The sequence below is a fragment of the Gobio gobio genome (assembly GCF_949357685.1).
Source record: "Gobio gobio genome assembly, chromosome: 7".
Classification (NCBI taxonomy): domain Eukaryota; kingdom Metazoa; phylum Chordata; class Actinopteri; order Cypriniformes; family Gobionidae; genus Gobio; species Gobio gobio.
In genome coordinates this window covers 39,149,470-39,172,048 of record NC_137103.1, presented here as the reverse complement: position 1 = coordinate 39,172,048, position 22,579 = coordinate 39,149,470, and the positions used below count along the sequence as shown (strand labels likewise).

The 22,579-nt window shown below is 37.9% G+C and overlaps 1 protein-coding gene across 1 annotated transcript; it reads left to right on the top strand.

The window, feature by feature from the left end:
- Nucleotides 1-140: 140 nt before the first annotated feature.
- Nucleotides 141-22,376, top strand: fhip1b (FHF complex subunit HOOK interacting protein 1B). The gene is made up of 13 exons (XM_079821287.1): nt 141-278; nt 9,001-9,471; nt 10,250-10,388; nt 10,480-10,742; nt 12,411-12,641; nt 15,315-15,560; nt 15,725-15,892; nt 16,021-16,100; nt 16,677-16,846; nt 16,962-18,272; nt 18,382-18,560; nt 18,967-19,129; nt 19,524-22,376. The coding sequence occupies exons 2-13, from the start codon at nt 9,343-9,345 to the stop codon at nt 19,832-19,834; spliced, it is 3,390 nt and encodes a 1,129-aa protein (XP_079677413.1). The 5' UTR covers nt 141-278; nt 9,001-9,342; the 3' UTR covers nt 19,835-22,376.
- The last annotated feature ends 203 nt before the right edge of the window (nt 22,377-22,579 follow it).

Below are 22,579 nucleotides of genomic sequence, written 5' to 3'. Positions count from 1 at the left end.
CGCAACGTCGTCGACGTGATATAATGAATATTCATACTCCACTTGATCAATACCCCATTTTCGCCTGCGGTGGCGCTCCAAGCAAAACAACATACTTCTCGCCGTGGCCGCCACCCTCCAATGTAACGTCACAGCGTCCCGTGCGCGTGGGTGTGTCCGTGGGTTCTGAGGAGAAAGATGGCTGCGGGACGAAGGGAAAGGTTGACAAATCTCAGATTCGCTGTTTGAGGATAGACAGGCTACGGCGGAGGACGAAGCGGAAAACAGCACTCGCTCGCGTAGGTATTTTTTCCTCAGTTTTTATCGGTCGAATCGCACGGGTGCGGCGACGTCAGCCTTCGTTTGCCGCTCGGCTCGCGAGCTTAACGGACGGCGTCAAATCAAATCTGACCCGTTGCGAGCTCTCCGTGCGGTTAACGGTGAAACTCATACCAGATGAGACGAGAAATATAACTGCCACTGAAAGAACATATGTGTACACCCTATAAACCACAATAATGTTGGACGCGACAAAAATAAGGTTCATTTTGTGTTATCCCTCTTGACATTAATCACTTAGAATAACGGTTAGTGCACTTAACTGTTCAGTGCCCAGTGTGTGTGTGTGTGTGTGTGTGTGTGTGTGTGTGTGTGTGTGTGTGTGTGTGTGTGTTTAAAACGACACATGCGTGGAAATGTGTACCGTGACACATAAGTTACTCCTATTGAAAGTGAGAAAGAGGGACCTGCATTGACATAAACTTGAATATGTGATTGACAGCTGGTTAGGTATTTGTAGGTCATCTTCCTGGTATGAGCCAGTAAGCGATTCTTTTGCCGTGCTGTTATAAGTGGCTTTTTACCTGTTCTGTTACAGTATAACCGGTAGAATCTTTATGTTGTCATAAGTGATGAACCCCATACTTTAAAATGACCATGTTGTTGTGTAACGTGAGTACTCTCAACTTGGCTGTTGGAGCTAGTAAGTATTATGGTGCATAATTTCAGCCCAAAATATATATAATCATGTGGTCAAAGTCTGCTTATGAATGTTTATGCAATACAGACATGATGTATGGTTGACAGCAATCTCTTATGAATATGATTATGGCAACAGCATTTGGCGGCAGCAATATAAGCTGCTCACGTGAGTCTTTTTGTTGGCAAGTGTCATTCATATAAAAGCCCGTTGAGCTGTTGTGCAAGATGTTGCTGTATTTGTCAAATTTAAGAGTAGACCATGTTCTTTTGATGAGCATTGGGGGCTCCTGGGTTGAACATATGCTCTAGTAAATGTATAATGGGTAATAATGAACGGGTTATGATGAGTGCAAGTGGAGATTTTGAAGGGTCTGCAGAGAAGTAATAATGGTTAAGTAGGCTGCCTTGTCTCTTGATAGGTTTTGTATTGTTTAACTTTTAACAGATGTTAGCTTAGTATTTGGTTGTTTTAGGTGTAGGTGCTTTCAGCTACCAATTATTCATTACTTTTATTGCATACAATATGTTAGATTCATCATTCTATTATAACAAATTGTTAAACAACGTGTTAAAGCCCATCTATGCAAACATTTTTACTTGGAAAGGCTGATGGTTTATAACTCAACATAGTGTTATTTTAGTATTATTGAGATGCTATTATAGTTTTTATTAATATTTTAAATGTTTTTATTTTAATTTTAACCTTAAGGTGTAGTAATTTTCTTGTGTGGTTTTGTCGTTCCTTATTATTATTATTATTATTTATTAAATATGTCCATACATTTTTAATTATCTCACTTTTAGTTATTTTAGTACATCAAGTTAAACTAAATGAAAATGAGAAATGCTGCCTTGGCAACTAAAGTAAAATACATTTAATATATATAAAAAAAAAAAAAAAAATATATATATATATATATATATATATATATATATATATATATATATATATATATATATATATATATATATATATATATATATATATATAAATTGAATCAACATCATTGATTCAATCATACTTTTGCTCCATAAAGTCTATAGCATATAGCCGCATTTCTATACCATAAATCCATACCAATTTTTGTGCTCTGGTAAAGTTGTACTTCAGACTCTCTTCCTCTGGCTTTCCTGTGCACAGACACATGCATACACTTTAGCTGGAGTCATTTTGACCCATTGTGTTCAGGTTTATTCCCCTTCAGCAAATGCCACAGCAGTCCTAAACTCATTTTAGTGTCAGAATGACTGAACTTTGAACTCTTGATGATTAAAACCCAAGGAATGAATGTGACCTGTAGTGCAAACAAACTTGCTCTCGTTCGTTCTTCTCTCTTATTCTTGTTCTGTTCTGTTGTTCTCCCTCTTAGTCTCAACCGTCAGTGGTGAAAACTCTCTAGTTGGATTTCCATGCAGTTAGTCATGTATAGTTAGTCATTTATATCTTATGATTCACTTTTTCCTTTTATTTGTTTTAAGTTCCATTGGCATAAATATGAAACATGCCAACAGAGAAGTTAATGTGTGTCCTAAAAATTGAATCATAAGGAAGTAAAAACATTTGGTGGTAAAGAAACGTTTCAAATGTCCTTTCTTTTGAATAACTTGCATTTAGAGAGTAATGTGAATCTTGGAAAATACAGTTTCGATTAATATTAGGCAGAAATAGACTACATTATATTTAGCAGCAGTGTCTTTTGTGCAAGGTTGACTTGAATTTCTGTGATGTATCTGTGATCTTATTAACCACTTTTATTTTTACTTGGTGGTAGCAGCACAGATCCAAACCATTAGGTAACCATCACCTCTTCAGCTGAAAGAATGCACTGGTGTGATACTTGTCATTACACTTGCTCGTTTACTTCTCCTGATCTGCTAACCTACCATTAAGACTTTACCTGTGAGCTGCCAAGACAGACACCTGGCTAATGATTCATTGACCTCAGGGCAAATAAGCGAGAGAGAGAGAGCCGTCTTCATTTGTTTATCTATTTTTCTCTCCACCCCTTTTTCCCTTGCTGTCAATTTCTCAAAAAGCCTTGCACTGCAATATAGGTCAACATGCAAAGTCATGGCTATCATAATGATTTTCCAGTTAATTTGGCAGAAATGTGTTGTAATTTGTTTTATATTCAAATATAATTTACTACAAAATTTGCATATCTAAATATGCATTGTATTAACAAATACTGTATTTATTTCTGCAATATAAGTAGTTTTTTTATCATTGAAACATGCTGCAGCTTTTATTCCAAAGCGATGTATAATACAAATAACGTCAAAAACCATTTTGATTTGTGCCAAATGAGAGGTGTGCAAGTATGCCCAAATATTTTTATAGTGCATTTCCCACATGCCTTTAGTTTCAATTTCACTTTAAATTAATAAAATTTTTATCTTCTGGTATTTTAGATTATTTAAAAGAAAAAGAAAAAAAATTTTTTTTCAGTACCTCCGCCCATGAACATTGCAATCGTAAGACGACTTTACAGACAATTTTTGTCATATTTTATTGTCTAGCTGTTTTTGAATTATAAAACACATTAATTGTCGGCATACATGCAACATTAGCTACGTTTACATGGACACTTTTTGCTTCAATTTAAATAAATTAATTTTGATTGATGAATCCTAATGTAGTGTTTAAATGAACGCTAAATATAGTGATCAGGTTGATGTGCTAATATACAGAGTTTCCCGCTGTTGTTGCATAGTAACTATCCTCCTTTTCTTTGTTTTAAAAAGCAGACTTAATATTTTTCTATTTCAGGTCCTAATTAGGTGACGATGAGCACATGAACTGTTATGCCGTGCAGCTTATGTATATATCAAACAGTAAAAACGCCCATTTCCTGCCCAAAACAAGTAATCTGAAACGAGGACTGGTTATGAGCGGATTATTTGGGTCCATGTAAACGTAGCTACTGACCCGATCGGACAAGGAAGTCCTGAACCACTCTCTCCTTACTGTCAATCCCTAGAGTGTATGAGTCAGAGAAAGCAGTACACATTTGCATTAATGACTTATGAGTTCATGTTTATGCACATGATGCAGGTGTCTCCTCTACGTGTCCTTAATGCTTGGGAAATGCTTGCGGTTCGCCGCGGTTGTCCTCACCAATGATGTATTGATTCTTACAGTTACTTTTAAAAAGCAATTTCGGAAAACTTTGAATGTGACTGTTGGTGAGTCACAACTGTTTATGTTTGTTAATGTTTTAAGACATGTAGATCTGATTTTTGATATGCCAGTAGTGTGCATCTGTGGTGTTTGTGGTTGCAGGGTCGATAAAGAAATCACAGTGAAACACAAGGAGCTGACTGTTCTCCCTGGGGCATTAAGCAGTCAGTGAGCAAGCAGAGCTGACTGACTCTCTGACCCGCTCAGATAAGCTCCACTGTTTAGTCCCATTTAGGGATGTGCATTTTTGACAATTTTGAGTACTGATAGGTAGGGCTGCACAATTAATCAAATTTGTAATGGTGATTACAATTACGGATGCTACAATTACATAATCATTCAAAGGCGCAATTACAAAAAAATGTCCACTTACATTATTCTGCATGCTAAATATGTTTTTATCTTTCTAAAGGTTGAGGGTTTTTCCATTGTTTTAATTTTAGATTTAGTATAACATTATAATACCATGCATATTTTTAGCCAATGTGTGGTGGCTGTGCGTGTATGACATGACATCAAAATATGAAAATATGACTAGAAAAATAGGTGAAGATGAAGTAAACTGAAGCCCATATTAGGGCTGAACGATTTTGGAAAAAAATCTATTTGCGATTTTTTTTTTTTTTTTTTTTTTTTTTTTTTTTTTTTTAACCAATATTGCGATTGCGATTTAATATGCGATTAAATATGCGATTATTTTTTAAACTCTTTATCTTCTGTATTATTCAACAATACATCATTGTATAGTAATGGTGGAAATCTTTAATTGGTACCTCACGATCCGATTCCAAAACAATTCTTGAACTTTTTCCTTATTAATTATTAATATTAATATTAATCTTATTAATTTATTAAAAACTTAAAATGTTTTTTTATTATAATTATAATTATAAGGTTTTTAAAATAACTACACATTATAACATTTTAATTAAAACAATTGCATGTTAATAATTTTAAATATATAAACTAATATAGCTGCTAAACATAAGCTAGTAAATCATAAAGAGGAACAAAAAAAACATATTACAAGCCATGAACAAAGAGTGCTTTCAGTATTTAAGAGTGTCTGAACTGTGAGTGATTTTTCTCTTTCTCAGCTTTACTGTTGTTTGATTATTAATGATGACATGACATCATCATAGACAGCGGGAGACCTGCATTCACACTAATGCACAGATCTCTTTTGAAATATAAGATGTTTTTGCCCTGTCTGTTTAATTCATTAAGACATTACTGATGGTGTTTGCAATAATTTTGCATCATAAAAGCATTTTGAGACGCACACAGACGCGTGCTCACGAGCACTCTTCACAAAGCGCCGCGTGAGCATCTGAAATGGAAAGCCTTCTGTCAGTGAGTTTCTTATTTTTTAATATGCAAGCACACTGCATTCCTAACGACATGAATGAAGCCTACGTTGAGCATTTGTAAGGAAAATACCGGCGTGCGAGAACACACACTGTAAGCATGAGTCATGACATCAAGCAAAGTTTCTCACAGCGCATATCCTGTGCAAAGAAGCCTGCGAATGTCATTGCAATTCGCGCCGTCAACCTTTCCGACCGTTATGAAATATTATTTTATGGTTCGTGTGTGTGTGTGTGTGTGTGTGTGTGTGAGAGAGAAAGAGAGAGATAATGGAAGCAATCAGAATACGGGTGTTTCTAAAACACACGCAGCGCCACCGCGCACCTGCAGTTAAAATTTAAGCTCAGAATCATTGGAGAGAGAATATTTTTTTCTCCTCTTTTGTAGCCTATAGTATGAACAACACAATATTAGATAGATCAAACACAAACAGTTTTTTTTTCCTTTTAGGCCAGGCATATGATATGTGTAACGTGCCAAGTTGATGCTTCTTCTGCAGACTTTACTCTCGCGTGTCACTTGACCAGACCGTAATCCCAGCCTTTGCGGTTAGGAAATCGTCTTTTATCATATCGCGATATTATCGCAAATGCAATTAATCGTTCAGCCCTAGCCCATATGACACATCCTATATGAGATTAACCAGATATCCTAGATACACAACCTAAACATAACATTACAACATGTATCTCTGCACAAAAGGATGCAAATGCAAGTGAACTTAAACTAAATTACATGCTAGCTATTAAGTGTTACTCCTGTTGTGGATGCGCTCTTCCCAGAACAACACGTTGAAGCACGGGCAACTAAATATTCTCATTATAATGTTATGTATATGGCAGATTGGCACTGCGAATCTTGCACTTAACTGTATTCTCATGATCAGAGTGATTCTCGGCATCACTGCACGCTTTCAAATAATTTCACTTTATTTCGCCAGTCTGGACGCAATGCTGTCCAAACGCTAACAAATCAGACCTCAGGTACCGACCAAAATGCTGCAATAACAATCAGAAGAAAAAAAAAGAAATGACTTTGCTGTCATGTCTGAGTACTCGTGCACATCCCTGATCCATAGTCCCATTATGGATTCGCACCACTAGTTGCATTATGCTGGAATGTTGTAGCCAGCAAAGCATTCGTAAAAACATTACATAATTATTTATGTGGAAACTTGCAGGTGAACTTTTTTCTTATAGTCGTCTTATGTTACCAGAAACTCATCTTGGGGTTTGTGAAGCAGATAAGTGACAATGTCAATAAACTAAGACCAGGATGAAGTGCACAAATGATTCTTTGCATTGGTGTGGCAGCTAATATTGATCATAGGCTATTGGCATGATATCTGAAGCCTCGAATTTCTGATTGTGAAGCTGCTTCATGATATTCTTGAGTTTTTTGTTGTTGTTGTTATTGTTGACGACACTATAGAACCTACTACTACTAGGGAACACTTGATCCTAAACTGGACATTGTTTATATTTTATAGACAATAAATGTCATGGTACTGTCTTTTGCATATGCCTACAGAGGAGCAATTCAGTCGCTTTGCGTGTTGACGATAGCATATTCATTGCAGCTGCAGCACAGTATGATTTGGCAGTGACGGGAGTGACCGACTCGAGCTAAAACTATGAGGGAGAGAGACAGAGTATCAGTGTAATGGTCAGCTGGGCTGTGTGTACTAAACTAATTAAAGGGAAAACAATTCCAAGCTATCGTACCGCCTCTTTGCTGGCTAGAAACTATGCACTCATAAGTAGATGTTGTTGGACTTGGTCTGGAACATGGAACGCTGCTGTAGTTGAAATTGCCTGTGACTCATAGTATCCAATCTACAGTACCAAGAAGCCTTTGTATCCCCTTGAGTTTGTAACACATGGCTCCTCCCTTGTACAGGGGCCCTTCCTCAAGAGACAACCTCTATAGCATTATGTCATTGGAATTGTGAACTCAACTGTCTTTCTTGGGTTGAGGGAGTTCTCATTAGGGAAGGAAGCCTTGCTGCTTGTCATGGTCAAGGAAGTTTTTCAGGAATGGTAGGGTGGAGTGTGTTCAGTGCAAGCTTCCTTATTGAATTTTGTGTTTGAATTGTTTTATTTTTCTAAACAATTATAGTCAATAATGTCAGTCATTGCCGTTTAAGCTGACGCTGAAAAGTTAATGAACGCCAGTAAACTGAAGCACTTTGCATCTAACTAGATGAATCAGATATATACTCATCTATATATATACTCATCCATAAAACGCATCCTATATGAGATTAATCAGATATATATAACATAGAAGTAGGGCTGGGCGTTAAAACGATAATTATTGTGATATAATTGTTCTGGATAAAATTACCCATTTTTCTTTCAACCAGTTTTTACTTTGCTTCTGTTTTTTTTTCTGTTTTTTTTCTCCCATGTACTGAATTTGTTTGTTTGTACTGAAATTAATCTCAAAAGATTGCTAAAACAATATGAAGTGTCACTGGTTCTGATAATAACACAGGAAGTGTTGTTGCATTAGTTAAAACCACAGGAAGAGTTGTGTGAGTGTGTAACATCACAGGAAGCATACGGATAAAGATGTTGTCTACAGGTAAGGTTTCAGAAATACTAGAGAACCAAGTGAATGCATAGAGGAACACAGGCTACCACTCCTTTCCAGTATTTTAGTGTCGCGAGCACCTCTGCCTGTTGTGTTATGGGTAAAGTTGTTTTACTAGACACGATATTGATTAGACTAAGAATCTGAAATGGAGATGCACTAGTGTGCTGAAACATTTATGTATGACTAAAACATTCACTTTCTTTTGGTAGGGGCATTCTGAAGCTCACTGATCCTTTGTTGGGGATTTTTATTTTTTAAATATGTAATTTGGTGTAATTACTACGGTGATGCTTTTTCTCATGAATATTACATTTTCCCAGTAGGCCAAAATTGTTAACTGAAGGCAGACGTTAAATGTGCGTTAATCAGATGATGAATCCTATTATGGTAAATGCTTGAATCATGACTATATATTAAATTTCTTGACTGGCTGCTCCAGGAACTTTTCCATGCAACATTTGCATACCTCAATATTCACACACATACTATACCATACTTTAGCTTTAGACATACATGCAGAATGTTTAAAATGTAGTTTATTCCGGTAAGGAAAAAGCTAATTTTTCATCCAATTATTCCAGTCTCTGTCACTTTTGATAAATGTAATGTCCTTGCTGAAAAAAGTATTAATTTATCTCTAAAAAAAACCTAAAAAAAAAACAGTACAGTTTTTGAAGAGTAATGTATTATTCATGCATGCTATTGCTAATTGGTTATCAAAGTAGTTGCAGTTTGGAATTTTTCTACGTGCTGTGCCTTCTGCCTTGTCCTTTTGATCTCCCACAGAAACTAACCTTTCCACTGACTGGCTGCACTGTTTGTGTTTTACCTGCAGGTGTTAATGTGTCATCATTGACCTCTTTGTCTCTGTCTCTCTTTCTCTGTCCCTGCAGGTGTGTGTGGAGGAGTCTATGTATCGGTATGGAGTATAGTGCCGATAGCAAACTGGATGACAGGGAGTGCAGACTAGCCGCACATGCTCACACACTGATCACTGGTGTACAGTGACTGTTGCTGTAAACGTCCGCGGGATTCCGTCCTCTTTATGCTTTTACCTTTTATTTCATCAAGCTGGACTCTTCATTTCTTGGTTTTTGGACACCTTTTGTGAGTCACCTCACCCCCCCTCCCTCCCCCCTTTCCCTTTTTCTCCCTCTCTACACTTCTCCCTCGCTCCCCCTTTATTTTTTCCCTGTTGACCTCTTTATCGAATTTTGATCTGCCTGTGAGCTAAGATGAGTTGGCTTAGTCGTTTAAATCCAAGGGGTCCAGGCACTCGGACCGGTCGACATGCAGCCCCGTCCAGCCCATGCACTGCCGACCCTGAGACCTGTCTTATGGTGTTTGAGAACCACTGGAGACAGGTGAGACACCGCATAGGCTTATTTTCCCTCATACTGATTCTGTAAATAATCTCCTTTAGTACTGCAGATCTATAATTTGAATCTTAAGCACTGACTATAAGTTATCTCTGTATGCAGCATTTGTCTCCTTTTGGACTACAAAAATATGCAATTTGGTGCAGTTGCTGTTATTTATATGGCAATATTCTGATAGCTTGTAATGTACATTTTTTTTATAGTAGAATAACAGTCTTGAATGCACAAAATGCATGTAAATATCAGTTGTCACTTTGTATTGCCTAATAATAAGATATGTAAATGCATAGTTTTATCATCAAATTGTGGCTTTAATTGTTGGGGGCAAAACATAAAATTCAATGCAATTCAATAATGATTGAGAGATCAAATAGACATTAAAATAAGAATTCCTCAAAAGTCTGTTTTTCATATTTGATATTTGAATTTTAACATGATTTTTGTATTTAATTTTTTTTATATATGGATAATAAAGTAAACTTAAAGTTGCTCCAGTCCAGTAAATTCTCTACATTTAAGAAAAATTATAAAACAATTGAAGCGTTCTAAACTAATCCGCTTTCTTTCCTGTAGCTCACACACATATTCAGACAGTCACACAGAAACATTCAGCAACTGAAGCAGCTGTATCAATACTTGTATCAACAAGTAGTATGTGACGATACATCATCGTATCGAACACAGTCCTAACATCAATATGGACCCCTATTCCTCTTTGGCTTTACCATAAATAGAATTGAACTGTTCCCTGTCTCCCTGTTAGGTGTCGGGTGTGTTGAAAAAGAGAGAGTCTTCAGTGGGTGGTTGTGCCGATGATCTCACAGCAGTTCGCAATCACACAGATCAGATGCTGTGCCTGCTAGCTGAAGAGAGACCAGCTGGGGGAGACATTGAATCACCAGGTTAAAACACTAAAAAGCATACAATTTGTACTGTTAAGCATACTATATATGAGTTTTTTTTATGTGACAATGGATTGTGGAATGTCTGCAGCAATGGGTCCTATTCTGGAGATGGTGGTGGCAGAGAACATACTGGAAGAGTTGGTACAGTGGCATGTACGCCATGGTCTGGACCCGGACAGCCAGCTAGAGCTGTTGAAACTGTTTGAGATGCTGATCGGACAGTCACATCAGCCACTGCTCCTGCACAGTGCAGTGCTGCAGCCACTTCTATGCCTCCTGGGAGCATGTGTGGATCCCCAGCTGGGCTGCCCTCCTACCCTAGAGTCCAGCCTTGTACTGCTGCTAAATCAGGTGTTTGACAGACAGATTCTGAATCTGTTAGTTATGACCAGGCCTACACTGAATCTGCTCTGCAGATTTCTACAGAATTCTGTCTTTTACACATTTTCCCACATGTAAATTAATTAAATTAACAATATTCCTGACAGCCAGTCAGATTTTAGGGTTGAGCTTACAACTGTGTTAGTAGCTTGTACACCATTGGAACCTATAATTTCAATGTAATTTATGATATAGGTTATTGTTGAGTTTTGGGCTGTGGTAGGGATTGGATTAGAACTTATTTTTCAAAACAAAAAATATTCAGCAAAATTGGGACATGCAATTACAATCAGCTAGAGCTGCATGATTAATTGTTAAAAGATTGCGATCTTGATTCAAACACCTAGACAATCTTATTCCTAAATGACAATTATTTGCATGTGTCTATTAAACCTTTTACAAAATCAGGATTTTGTCCTGTATTATAGATATGAAACCGCTTGTGTTACAATAATTCAGATTATCACAGAAGTACTGAAATAAAAGTGTATAGTTCGGATATAAGGACTGATGTCTATGGTTGTGATCAAATTAGAGTAAATCATCTGATTTGATGAGACGACAAAAATTCCAAGACAATTTCTAAAAGAAATGTCCTCATTAACTCCAGGTACATTTTTTGCCTTAAGTGTATAGATCCAAAACATCAGTCTATTCCCACTTCTTATGATACAAGAAATAAATCCGATTTCCATTCACTTTAAGGGCACTGTCACTACCATGAACCAACTCATTATAATTCCTTTTTGATGCAAATTTATATTCAGCCACTTTCAATCTCAATTTTCTTTTTGTTTGACCTATATAAAAATGTCCACATTCACATTCCAACCTGTAAATGACATAAGAGGAATTACAATTAATAAAAGATTCAATTGGATACACTTTTCCAGAATACACATCCGTGAGCGTTTTTATTTTTACCATGTTATCACAAAGCTTTCACCCTCCACATCTAGAATTACCCACTAAAGAATCAAGCCATGTTTTATTTTCAGGGGCAGGAAAATAATTACGCACTACCTTTTTTTGTATAGTATGGGCATGTCTAAAACTAAACCATTGGTATTTCTGGAAAGACGACCCTAAGTGTGCTGTCACTTTCAATATTGGCCCTTTGCAATTTACTATACATTTAATTTGTGTTGCCTCTCGACTAGAAGTCATCGAAAAGAAAACACGATTGGAGTTATTTGAAGGACATTGTTGCACTCTTCTTATTTTCATTTGCAATAATGTGGCACTTGTTAATACTTTCGAAAACTATTTGTCATATCCTGCAACTGAATTTCATAAGCACTTTCTGAATCACAAATATGTTTGTCTTTTCATTTGATGCTTCACATAAGGACTATATCATTTAGTAGGTGACAAGTGACAAAATTCAACAGTTCAAAAAGTGAGTCATTGAATCATTCATTCAAACAGATTAAAAAATAATAAAAATATTTGAAACCCCCCCCAAAAAATCTTGATTCTCAATTTATCCTGAATCGTGCAGCTCTACAATCAGCACAGAAACAAAAGCAGATGGAATTTAAATGGGCCAAAAAAAAAATACAGCTGTAATGTACAATGATTTAATGCATAATTAGATATTAATTTGTTTTATAACTAAATAATTTGTTTTTTTGTTAGGTATGTGTTTCCATGGCGAAAGAAACTGCCGTTTTGGAGTTGTTATTTAGGTGTGGGCCTGTACAGCAGGGTCCCACTAACCTGCTGATCTTCTCCCTGTTGGTGCCATTTATCCATCGAGACGGCGCTCTGGGGCAGCAGGCACGTGACGCGCTGCTCCTCGTCATGGCAACCTCTGCCAGCAACCATGCTGTTGCACGCCACATCGCTGAGAACTCCTACTTCTGCCCAGTAAGCATGAGTGTGTTTGTTGTTGTGTGTGTGTGCTTACCTGATCTTTTTTTGTTCTTGCTTTTGAAAATGTGCTTGTATCTTAGATTATTTATTATTAGAGGGCAGAGAAGAGTTAGAGAAGCAGTCTTCAATTTGTATATTCCTTCTGTTTTTCTTTTTTCTCACTGTTAGCATGTCTTTATGAATATCCTTTATTTTTTTGTCTGCGCCATGTATTAAGAATGTCGCTTGTTCATTTCATATGTAACTTTTAGAGCTGTTTCAATGGAGATATAAATTCTGTAGTATTTTCTGTGGGTTGCATTCTATTGGCTTCTGTGGAATGAAAAGGCCATTTGTTATCTAGTTGTGCTCTGTGCGATAGTATTGGACTTAGTTGGGTTCAGTGGATGTGCTGCTTTCCTCTCCTCTGTCCTCTTTCCTCATGAGAATAAATATGAGCCTTCATGTGACCCACTTAACACATACGACTAGAGGTCTCATCTAGGACTCCATGCTACTGCAGTGCCTCAGTCTCTTCACATTTCTCTCTCTTACTTTCTTTTTCCACTGTATGTCACATATAGCTATTTTTATGCCAGTGATGCATTAAGTCTTGCTGGCAGTTTCTTTGATGGCATGTTTTGTGGCTCTAGAAGACATGGCCAAGTTCCACATATAAAACCAGCCCTGACATGAATGATGTTCTTCAACATATTTGAGCATTAAGGTGTGGTCACATTTACTGTTGTTTCAGCTAATTTTCATGTTCAAAATCCAGCCATTTCAATAGGAATCCACACAGTCTGGAAATTCACATAAGGTTTAAGGACATGCAAATATGCCATGTTGAAAAACAGAAGGCTGCTTAGTTTGTAAGTGAATTCTGTGTGAGCTGTGATTCATACAATACTACACAATTGACAATGGACAGAATTTTTTGCTATTTTTTACGTGACCATACCATTATTCCATGTTTAGATGTTTGAGTAAGAATAACTGAGCTTGGAATAAGAACCATACTCTATAACACACAGAAACTTGTTTTATTGCTATACTACAACAGTGATTGTACCACAGTTAAGGGCCCGGTTTCACAGACAGGGCTTACAGTAGATTAAGCCAGGGGCCAGTTGCATAAACTTAGCCACTGTGTTAAGACTGCGTCTTAAGAACTAGTTTGACTAACTAACAGTTAACAAAGGGGCAATCAGTCTTTCTTTTCCTATTCAAATGAGACTGATCTACCTTTTTATGTAACTGACTTAAATTAAGGCCAGTCTTGAAGAAAAAAAATTGTAGCTTTTATAAATGTAATAAAATTATGAAATAAAAATAAAATGACTGGTGTGCATCTTGAGACAAAACAACCGGACTGACATATAAGATGCTTTCAGTTAAAACAGATCAAACATGCATTTTAGTTTTGGGCTAGTTTTAGTGAAACCAGGGGAAGGTGAATAGGGTTGGGTACCGAACTCTGTACTTTTAAGGGCAACGACCAAATACGTCGGTACTACCGAGTACCGATTCACATTTAATCAATCGGTACCAAATTTCAGTACATGAGAACGCATCTGGTGATATAGAATATTATAGAGTCTGTGAACATTAAACCGCAAAAAGACTATTTAAATACGAATCCTGCGTGTCTCTGTGTGAATGAATGGCGCAGACGCACGGTTTAATTTACCTCACACACACACACACACACTGAATCCCGCGTGTCGGTCGCTTGTTTCAATCTCTACCGTCTCATATGAGGTCATGAACGCACAAACTTCATCTCCAGAGCCGCTCTGAGAATCACTTCATTAGCATTTTACAAAAACTATTGTCATATCATAAACACACAGAAACTCAAAGGTCATCACGTCAACCCTTTAAAATAAAAGTTTGGTTTAACTTGACAAATAAATTACTGTTTTACAGTAGAATTTCGATACGTCACAATGTATTATAATACTAACACTAATATAATAATAATAATAATAATAATAATAATAATAATAATAATAATACATTATCAAAACTTTAGTCTTTTAAGTAATCAATCACAATTTTTCTTCCATGGTTTAATTTTAACTGTATAAAGCAGAGTTATACAGCACTTTGTTTGACAAAAAGATTGTTTAATTAAATTTAAAATATAAATTATATTAATGTTTTATGTCTTCACCAGAAAATTCACAACACAGAATTTGTGGGAAATCTTTTCATAGAAATGGAATTAAAAAGAAAGAAAAAAAATATGGTTGTTTTAATGAATTCAGATAATTAAGTAGCAAGTAGCCTACTATTTACTGGTAAATATTACAGTAAACAAACATCACAGACAATGGCAGACAGCGACCAAGGCAGCTCTGGCATAATGTCAATAACACTTCAATAAATGACTTGCAGTTTCTTTACAGTTATTGATGTAAACATCCCTAAAATACAGAAAAAAGGTACCATTGGGTTAGGTACTGGTTAAAATGTGAATGGTACCCAACCCTAAAGGTGAAGCAGCAAAGGTTTGTTGCAACTTGTTGCAAAATTTACAGGCTTCATTAGCTGCATGGCTTCAGTTGAGCAAATAGTAGTTTTTACATCCAATCAGGTTTTAAAACCATCACCAACTGATGTTTAAAAGGCAGATATTGCTCGGTGAACTTTATGAAATAATATTGGCAATTTTTTTTCCCCCAGGTGCTAGCAACAGGGCTGAGTGCACTATATTCATCCCTGCCACGGAAGATTGAGGTACGGGGTGACGACTGGCACGCCTTGCGGAGGGAGGACTGGATGGGCGTCTCCTCTCTAGTGCTGTTCATGAACAGTCTTGAATTCTGCAACGCTGTAGTACAGGTGGCACACCCTCTTGTACGCTGCCAACTCCTTGACTACCTCCACAACGGCTTCCTGGTGCCAGTCATGGGCCCTGCTCTGCACAAGGTGAACCCCAATGAACTGGACCCTGTTTGGCATAGATGCCCGTTTCCATATTCATTCACTATACAACATTGTTTTGAATGGATTATTGAATGGTTTATTCTTGAATTCATTTATTTAGTTTTCCTCTCTCTTTTTGTCTCTGTCTCTTATGGTTCCTCTGTCAGTCGTCGGTGGATGAGATGATAGCAAGCACGGCATATCTGGACTTGTTTTTACGCAGTATCACAGAAACTTGCCTCCTTAAGACCTTCCTGCGCTTCATTCTGTTGCATCACCATGACAACGACACCATCCTTGATACACTACTCACACGCATCAGCAGCAATTCACGGGTCAGTTTGGCACACGCTATATATAGGGTGCATGTATATATGGAAAAGACTGTTTTGGCAGTGCTGTTGGCTATGGGAATGTGGAGCGTTGTAACTAAATTCACATTTTCCTCCCTCTCTGTCTGAAGCTGTGCATGGTCTCTCTGAGTCTGTTCAAGACATTGCTCAGTCTCAACTGTGAAGACCTCATGCTCCAGCTTGTTCTCAGGTATTTTGTGTGCTTGGGTGTGTGACTCATTTTGCAAGAAAGCCTACAAAATAAGCTTGGGTGTTTATAGATGGATCTGGGTATTGCATCCTTGTTGTGTAGATAGTGTAAAGACATTTATAATGCTACTTAATATATCCATTTCAAATAAATGCTTTTCTTTTAAACTTTCTATTCATCACAGAAATATTGGTACATATTAATATGATATCTGGATCATCAAGACTTGTAATGGCTGCTAAAAGCTTTTGCCATCACAGGAATAAATCACATTTAAAAAATTATGGTTATTTTAAATTGTAATAATGTTTCACAATATTGCTGTTAATATTGTGTTTTTAATCAAATAAATTCAGCCTTGGTTATCATAAGATTTTTAGCGGTAGTGTAGTACAACATTACATATATTACAGTGTATATATATTACATATACAGTATTAAATACATTACAACATTACAGTGTAGTACAACAATATCATGTGAAAGGATTATAGTGTATTATTTGTGGTTTTATTAGGCAAGTGTCACTATTGCTCATTCATTTAAATCCTGCTATGATTTTTCATGTGTCTCCAGGTATCTGTTGCCATGCACACATGTAATGCTGAGTCAGCGGAGGGCAGTCAGAGAAACAGACCTCTATGGCAAGTCAGCTGACAAGTTCCTTTCCCTCATACCAGAATGCTGCCGAATCACTTCAGCACCCTCTAGTGAGCGGGATGATGAACCTGCCTTTTGGGGAAAGGGTGAGAGTAAGCATGTGTCAGGCACTTTTACGGCCACAATAGCTTTTAGACTTCTGGAAAACACTGCTGCTGTTCTTACCTACAAAATTTATTTTCTCTCCGTTTTTGTCTATAGTGTTGGGTAGTCCTACTTCAGAGTCACCAGTTCACCCCAGACCCAGCACTCCTTCCCGTCTTGCTCTCTTTATCCGACAGCAAAGCTCAGGAGGCCAAGCCAACTCATCTGGCTCTGAGAATGCTCCCCCTTCTCCTCGTGGTAGTGTTTCTTCCCCTCTTTCTTCTGATAGCCCCATACACCAACTCCCAGACACTTCAGAAGGAGAGACTGGCTACCTGGAGTATCTGCGTGATGCTCGGAAGGGTATTGAGCTCTGCTCTTGGGCCTGTCGAGACTGGTCAGCACCTTACGATGGAGAAAATCCCTCTCCAAACTCAGTTCCTCCTCCACCTCCCCCTCCTACATCCAACCCCTCCATCAGTATGGTACCAGAGCATTTCTCTGTAATAGACCCTGCTCTGCAGAGGGCTGCAGTGGTGGCTGCCGCTCGGTCTGAGTGGAGCAGCTCAGATCGAGACAGTGGAGAGTGGGATGTTACCATCAGCAAGAACTGTATCAGTCTCACACCCCGCAGTAAGAAACGCAGCCTTCTTCCCAGCACGATACCCCTACAGTCTTCATCATCTGTCTCAGTCTCTTCAGAAATAACAGGTGCTGTGGAAACCGTGTCCCAACACTCTCATTCGGCACCTCATCCAGCACTCTACAATGGGATGGGGCAGGGGGAGTTCACTGACAGTGTGGATGAGAGAATGGAGGTTAAGAAAGTGAAGAGGGAGTCGGATGTAAATAGCGGCGTGGTTGAGTCGGGGATGAACGGGTCGATGGGTATGGGCCCAGTCGACTACAATGATTTCCATGTAGGATCGGCGCTGAAATCATCTCAGGTGCAGTTGAAGCCACATCTGCAACATCAAACTTCCGTGCCCTCCTCTGCCCAAGTGTGTCTGCAAAGTGAAAGCCAGAGATTATCTCCTGTTCTTGGCTTGACAGAGACCTCCACAGTGCCCCGTGAAAGTAGGGGTCCGGAGTCCGTTGAACGTCTTATTGAGGAGTTGCTGGAGCGGGCGCCATCAGAGCCTCTGCCTGGTGACTCTAAATGCCAGGGAATCAGCATTGAGGCCTTCCACCAGGAGCTGAGGGAGCTGGAGGAACGTGTAAGAGAGAGGAGGGTTCTTTCACGCAGCTCGGAGGAGTCCTCTCGGGAATCCCGCACTGCTCCTGCTCCTGCTCCCAGCCTGACAGATGAGGACTGTCTTCCAGTGGAGACTGAGCAGCGCTCCAGTGAAACAAAGCCTGACAGCTCCACCACTGGGGTATTTAGCCCCGCACGACCCTTCGGACAACCACTTGCTCAACCGTACACAGGTTCTCGATGTAGAGATGACCAAATTAAAGATTTGAGTGCTTATGTTACTTGTCCAAGTTCAGCAAGAGCTAACCATAAGTCACTGGTTCCACTTCTCCCTCTGTGTAGGTCCATTTATAACAGTCCTGTTCAGTAAACTGGAGAGTATGATGCAGAACTCCCTATATGTGAACATTTTGCTGACGGGCGTTGTGTTCCAGCTGGCCTGTTACCCTCAGCCACTCCTACGCTCTTTCCTCCTCAACGCAAACATGGTGTTTCAGCCCAGCGTTAAATCACTCATACAGGTAATGCATTAACAACTCTGCTTGATACGAAACATGCAACGATTGAATCATTTTCAGTTGCTCTTTTTATTGGCTTCTTCATTTTCTGATCAAAACTATGAAATCAATATTTGATTTGATTTACTCTCTTAAAACATGATCCTGGTTTTATTGTAAACAGTTAATTGGTGTACATTATTCCATTTTAGTAAAAACTTTTTTCATAACTTTCTCCACCTCACAATTTTTGCTGTTTTATTTTGACTTAACGGTCTCTGGCATCCCCCCCCCCCCCCCCATTTATAATTAAATAATTGTAATATTGTGGGCTGAAGTTTGAGTAAGCAATTCATTAACTATTGATTTGACCGAAACTTATCCAAGATGTTGGTTTTACTTTGACTTCTTTCTCTTTCCACTCCTTTAGGTGCTGGGATCAGTAAAAAATCGTATTGAGGCATTTGCAGCAACGCACGAGGACTTCCCTGCCATGTTAAGAAAGGCTCGCCGCTTTCTGGTTGCGAGAGGAAAGTTAGACTGGTCCGACTCACCCATGGGAGTGCCCAGCCTCCGTCGATCAGACTCATTAAGTAGGTGAATGAGAGGACATGAAAACTCTCAGAAACAGAAAATGAGAAATCATGGTTCGTGTCTGCTTGTAAAGATCAGTTGAAAAGATGTTTTTGTGATATTTGCTTTTGTAAAGGATAATGTACAGTCAGTGGATGATTATTACACTATAAACCTTGAAAGATACTTTGAATTCATGGTTCGTGTGGGCCCTTAATGTCTTAAATTTAAACTTTGATCAAATGTAAGGCCTTAAAGAATTTGCTTGTGATCTACTGTTGGAATTTTGTTATTATATTCAGTCAGTTTAATGGAGACGTTTCACATACAACTATGTATTCACTTTCAACTATGCTAAGGAGGCATCTTAACTTTCTAATTTTCCTTTTCTCCATCTCTCTTTCTCTCCCACAGTTAAAAGCCGCAAGCCATCTCTGGGCGATCTTATCTTGAGGCACACCAACAGTCCTACGAGAGCTCGACATGCAGCTCAGTTGGCCTTGGCCCACGTGAGAGATGGAGGGCAGTCCCTGCACAGTGCTTTGTTTAGGGGTGCCGCGGCCGGTGGTACCTCTGGCCTGGAGAAGCAGGCAGAGGCACTAAGGGTGAAAAACGCAGTCTACTGTGCTGTCATTTTCTCAGAGTTTCTCAAAGAGCTCGCAGCTCTTGCACAGGAGCATGCTGTAGCTCTACCCTTCCCACCCAGTCAAGGCAATGAGGAATAACACCAGGCCAAAATGTATTTCCAAATTTCCTCTGTTCCTGGCGCTGAGGTGTTGACTAATTTATCCCTGAGATTTTTTTTTAAACGGACATGATGCACTCAAAGAGACAGCATAATCAATTGCTCATAAAGGTGAAGAGAGGTCATCTCTTGTTAATAATCTCATGTTCATAATGTAATTTTTTTTAATTGTACAGGACCATTTATCCATTAAGCTTTAGGAAATTGTGCATATAAATCTTGTATATAGTCTATATAAAATATCTATGTGTATAATGATTTTTGTACACTCAGAGAGACTTGCATCCTGTAAGCTGGAGGATTTGGCCGTAAACTTGCACTCCCTACGTTTGTATGTCACTTCAGAGACTAGCTAAGGTAGACTCACTACACAGTTCTTTTAAACTTTTATGGGTGCAGAAGTGCCATTTACATTTTAGGAATGCCAGGTGGTTATTTTGTCTTTTATAGAGTATAGGTCTGTAAGATCACACCAGAATATATATAAAAAAAATAATCATCTGGTCTTTTTTAAAGGATGAGATGTCAGATTCTGTTTACCAATCACATGCTGGGCAATAAGTCCTCAGTATTGCAGCAGGAATTGCCTCTTAATGGAGACTTCTCTGAAAAATCAACAATTGACAAAAATACCCTGCCAATCTCTAGCACACATCTTTTTTGTCCAGCAGCTAGAGTGATGTTAATGTAAATTGGGTAGAGTGTTCCCTAGCCTCTCTACCAATAAAATTGAGCATGGATGGACATTTTGTTTTAAAGTTTTAGTTTTCATTCTCTGTTGCTGCGGCTAATTTTCTAGGACAGATTTTAGGGTGAGTTTTTGGGAAATGCATATGGTACATTCACCCACCATGACATTACATATCGTCTTAAGTTTCTGGAAAGGCACTGATTTTTTTTTTTACCCACAAAGATCTCCTCCTGGATGTTAGCGTCCCTTTTGGCGTCTGACTAGGTGCTAATGTCTTAAGTTTTTGACTGGTATGAGCAAAGAGAAGCTTGCTTAATTACCCGTCCCTTTAAGGAGTGAGCCAAGTTATGTGAATCATAAGCCATCTTAGTGTTGAAACAAAGTGTATTTTTTTTCCTTCTGTTCATTATTTGATTTTGATAGTGTAATGGAGTTTGAGTGAAATCAGCGGTAAAGTGTGCATAAGTGGAAAAACTGCCACAAGACGTTTAACTTTTTGATTTAATTTGTTTATTGCCAAAATACTTTAGACACTTTAATTTTAAAAATGAAAGTTAAGGACATGCATGTGCGTTTGTGTGTGTGTGTGAATTTTTTTTTTTTTTTTTTACAGTATCTTTTTTTGCCCCTCGTTCCAAATGTGTCTTAGAAAGTGTGTTAGAGAGAAAAATGCTGATCTAAAATCATCCACTCAAGAGCTCTTTTATCATGTATAAGCCATATGCGCATTACCTCAGTCAGGCAACTTAATTTTCGTCCCATGCGGTATTCTTTCTGCTTCACTCGTTTTAGTTTCAGTGATTCTGTTCAATCAAATATCATTTAAGGCACGTTTTTCAATCAGTTTATAGATGTAGAAGCAGACAATTTAGTGAAAGTCTTTTTTTTTTGGTTGCCTCTAGCTGCTGAATTCAATCCATCCATTTCCCCTATCCCTCCACCCATCCACAGAATGTCTGTGTGGGACATTTGTTGATATCTGAAAATTTTAGCATGTAAATTCCATATTTAAGGATAATGTTAGGCAGAGTTAGTGTCAAGAAAAATTATTTGTGCTCCCATCCCTTAAAACTGTCTGTGTGGGTGAGAAAGATGAAAAAGGAAGATAAAGAGCAAGAGGTTGAAGGATAAAACGGTACATATGTTAGTGTTCAGTTATCTCTATGGAGACAGTGGATATTACACAGTTTCTAAGTTAGAAATCAAATAGGCCTGTACAATTTTATGTGTGTCATATAAGATACCAATGCACAAGAAATGCCTATTGTTTTGAGGATGTAATTATATGCCTGATGTGGTGCAGATAGCATGTTTTTCTTTTTATACATTCTTATATTCAAGTGTTTATGATTTTGAAAAATCAGGAGCTCATCGATTGTGATTGCTTGTTATTGGAAAGTGTTTGTTTGATCAATATACATTGCACAATTTTTAAGTTGATTTTTTTTTTTTTGATTTTTTTAAAAAATCTTTTCACTCTGTCCATTTGTTTGATTGAAACGTTGATGTTGGCAAGGACTTCTGCGGCTTGTTATCTATGCAAACTGGTTTCTGTGTTTCGACGTGAAGATGGTTACACTTTTGGGGACAAACACAAACTAAATTTGCAATCTGGAACCCCACTTCAATAATTGACTCTAATCCCTGATCTATTCAATAATCTACTGGACTGTATGGAGTCTCATGCAAAATAATGAATGTTGTCAAAATATTTTTCTATATTTAAAATGGAGGAGGAAAGTGGAACTGAATTGAGATTCAAATCAACCTTCAAAAACAAACACTAAAAGGGAATGTTTTTATTAATTTATAAATGTTTTACCTGGCAATACTTTTGGCTTCTTGGTCTTTATTTCTCATAAAGGTGAGATCCTCTGTTATTATTTCTGCTCTGATGTTGTTGATTGTAAATACGTTAGATATAATAGTCACAAAAATGTATATGAAATATGAACAAAATGATCACATTTCCTGAATATACACTTCAGCCTTTCTCTGATCTGTTGCTTGGACTTCAGCAGAATATTTTTTCTT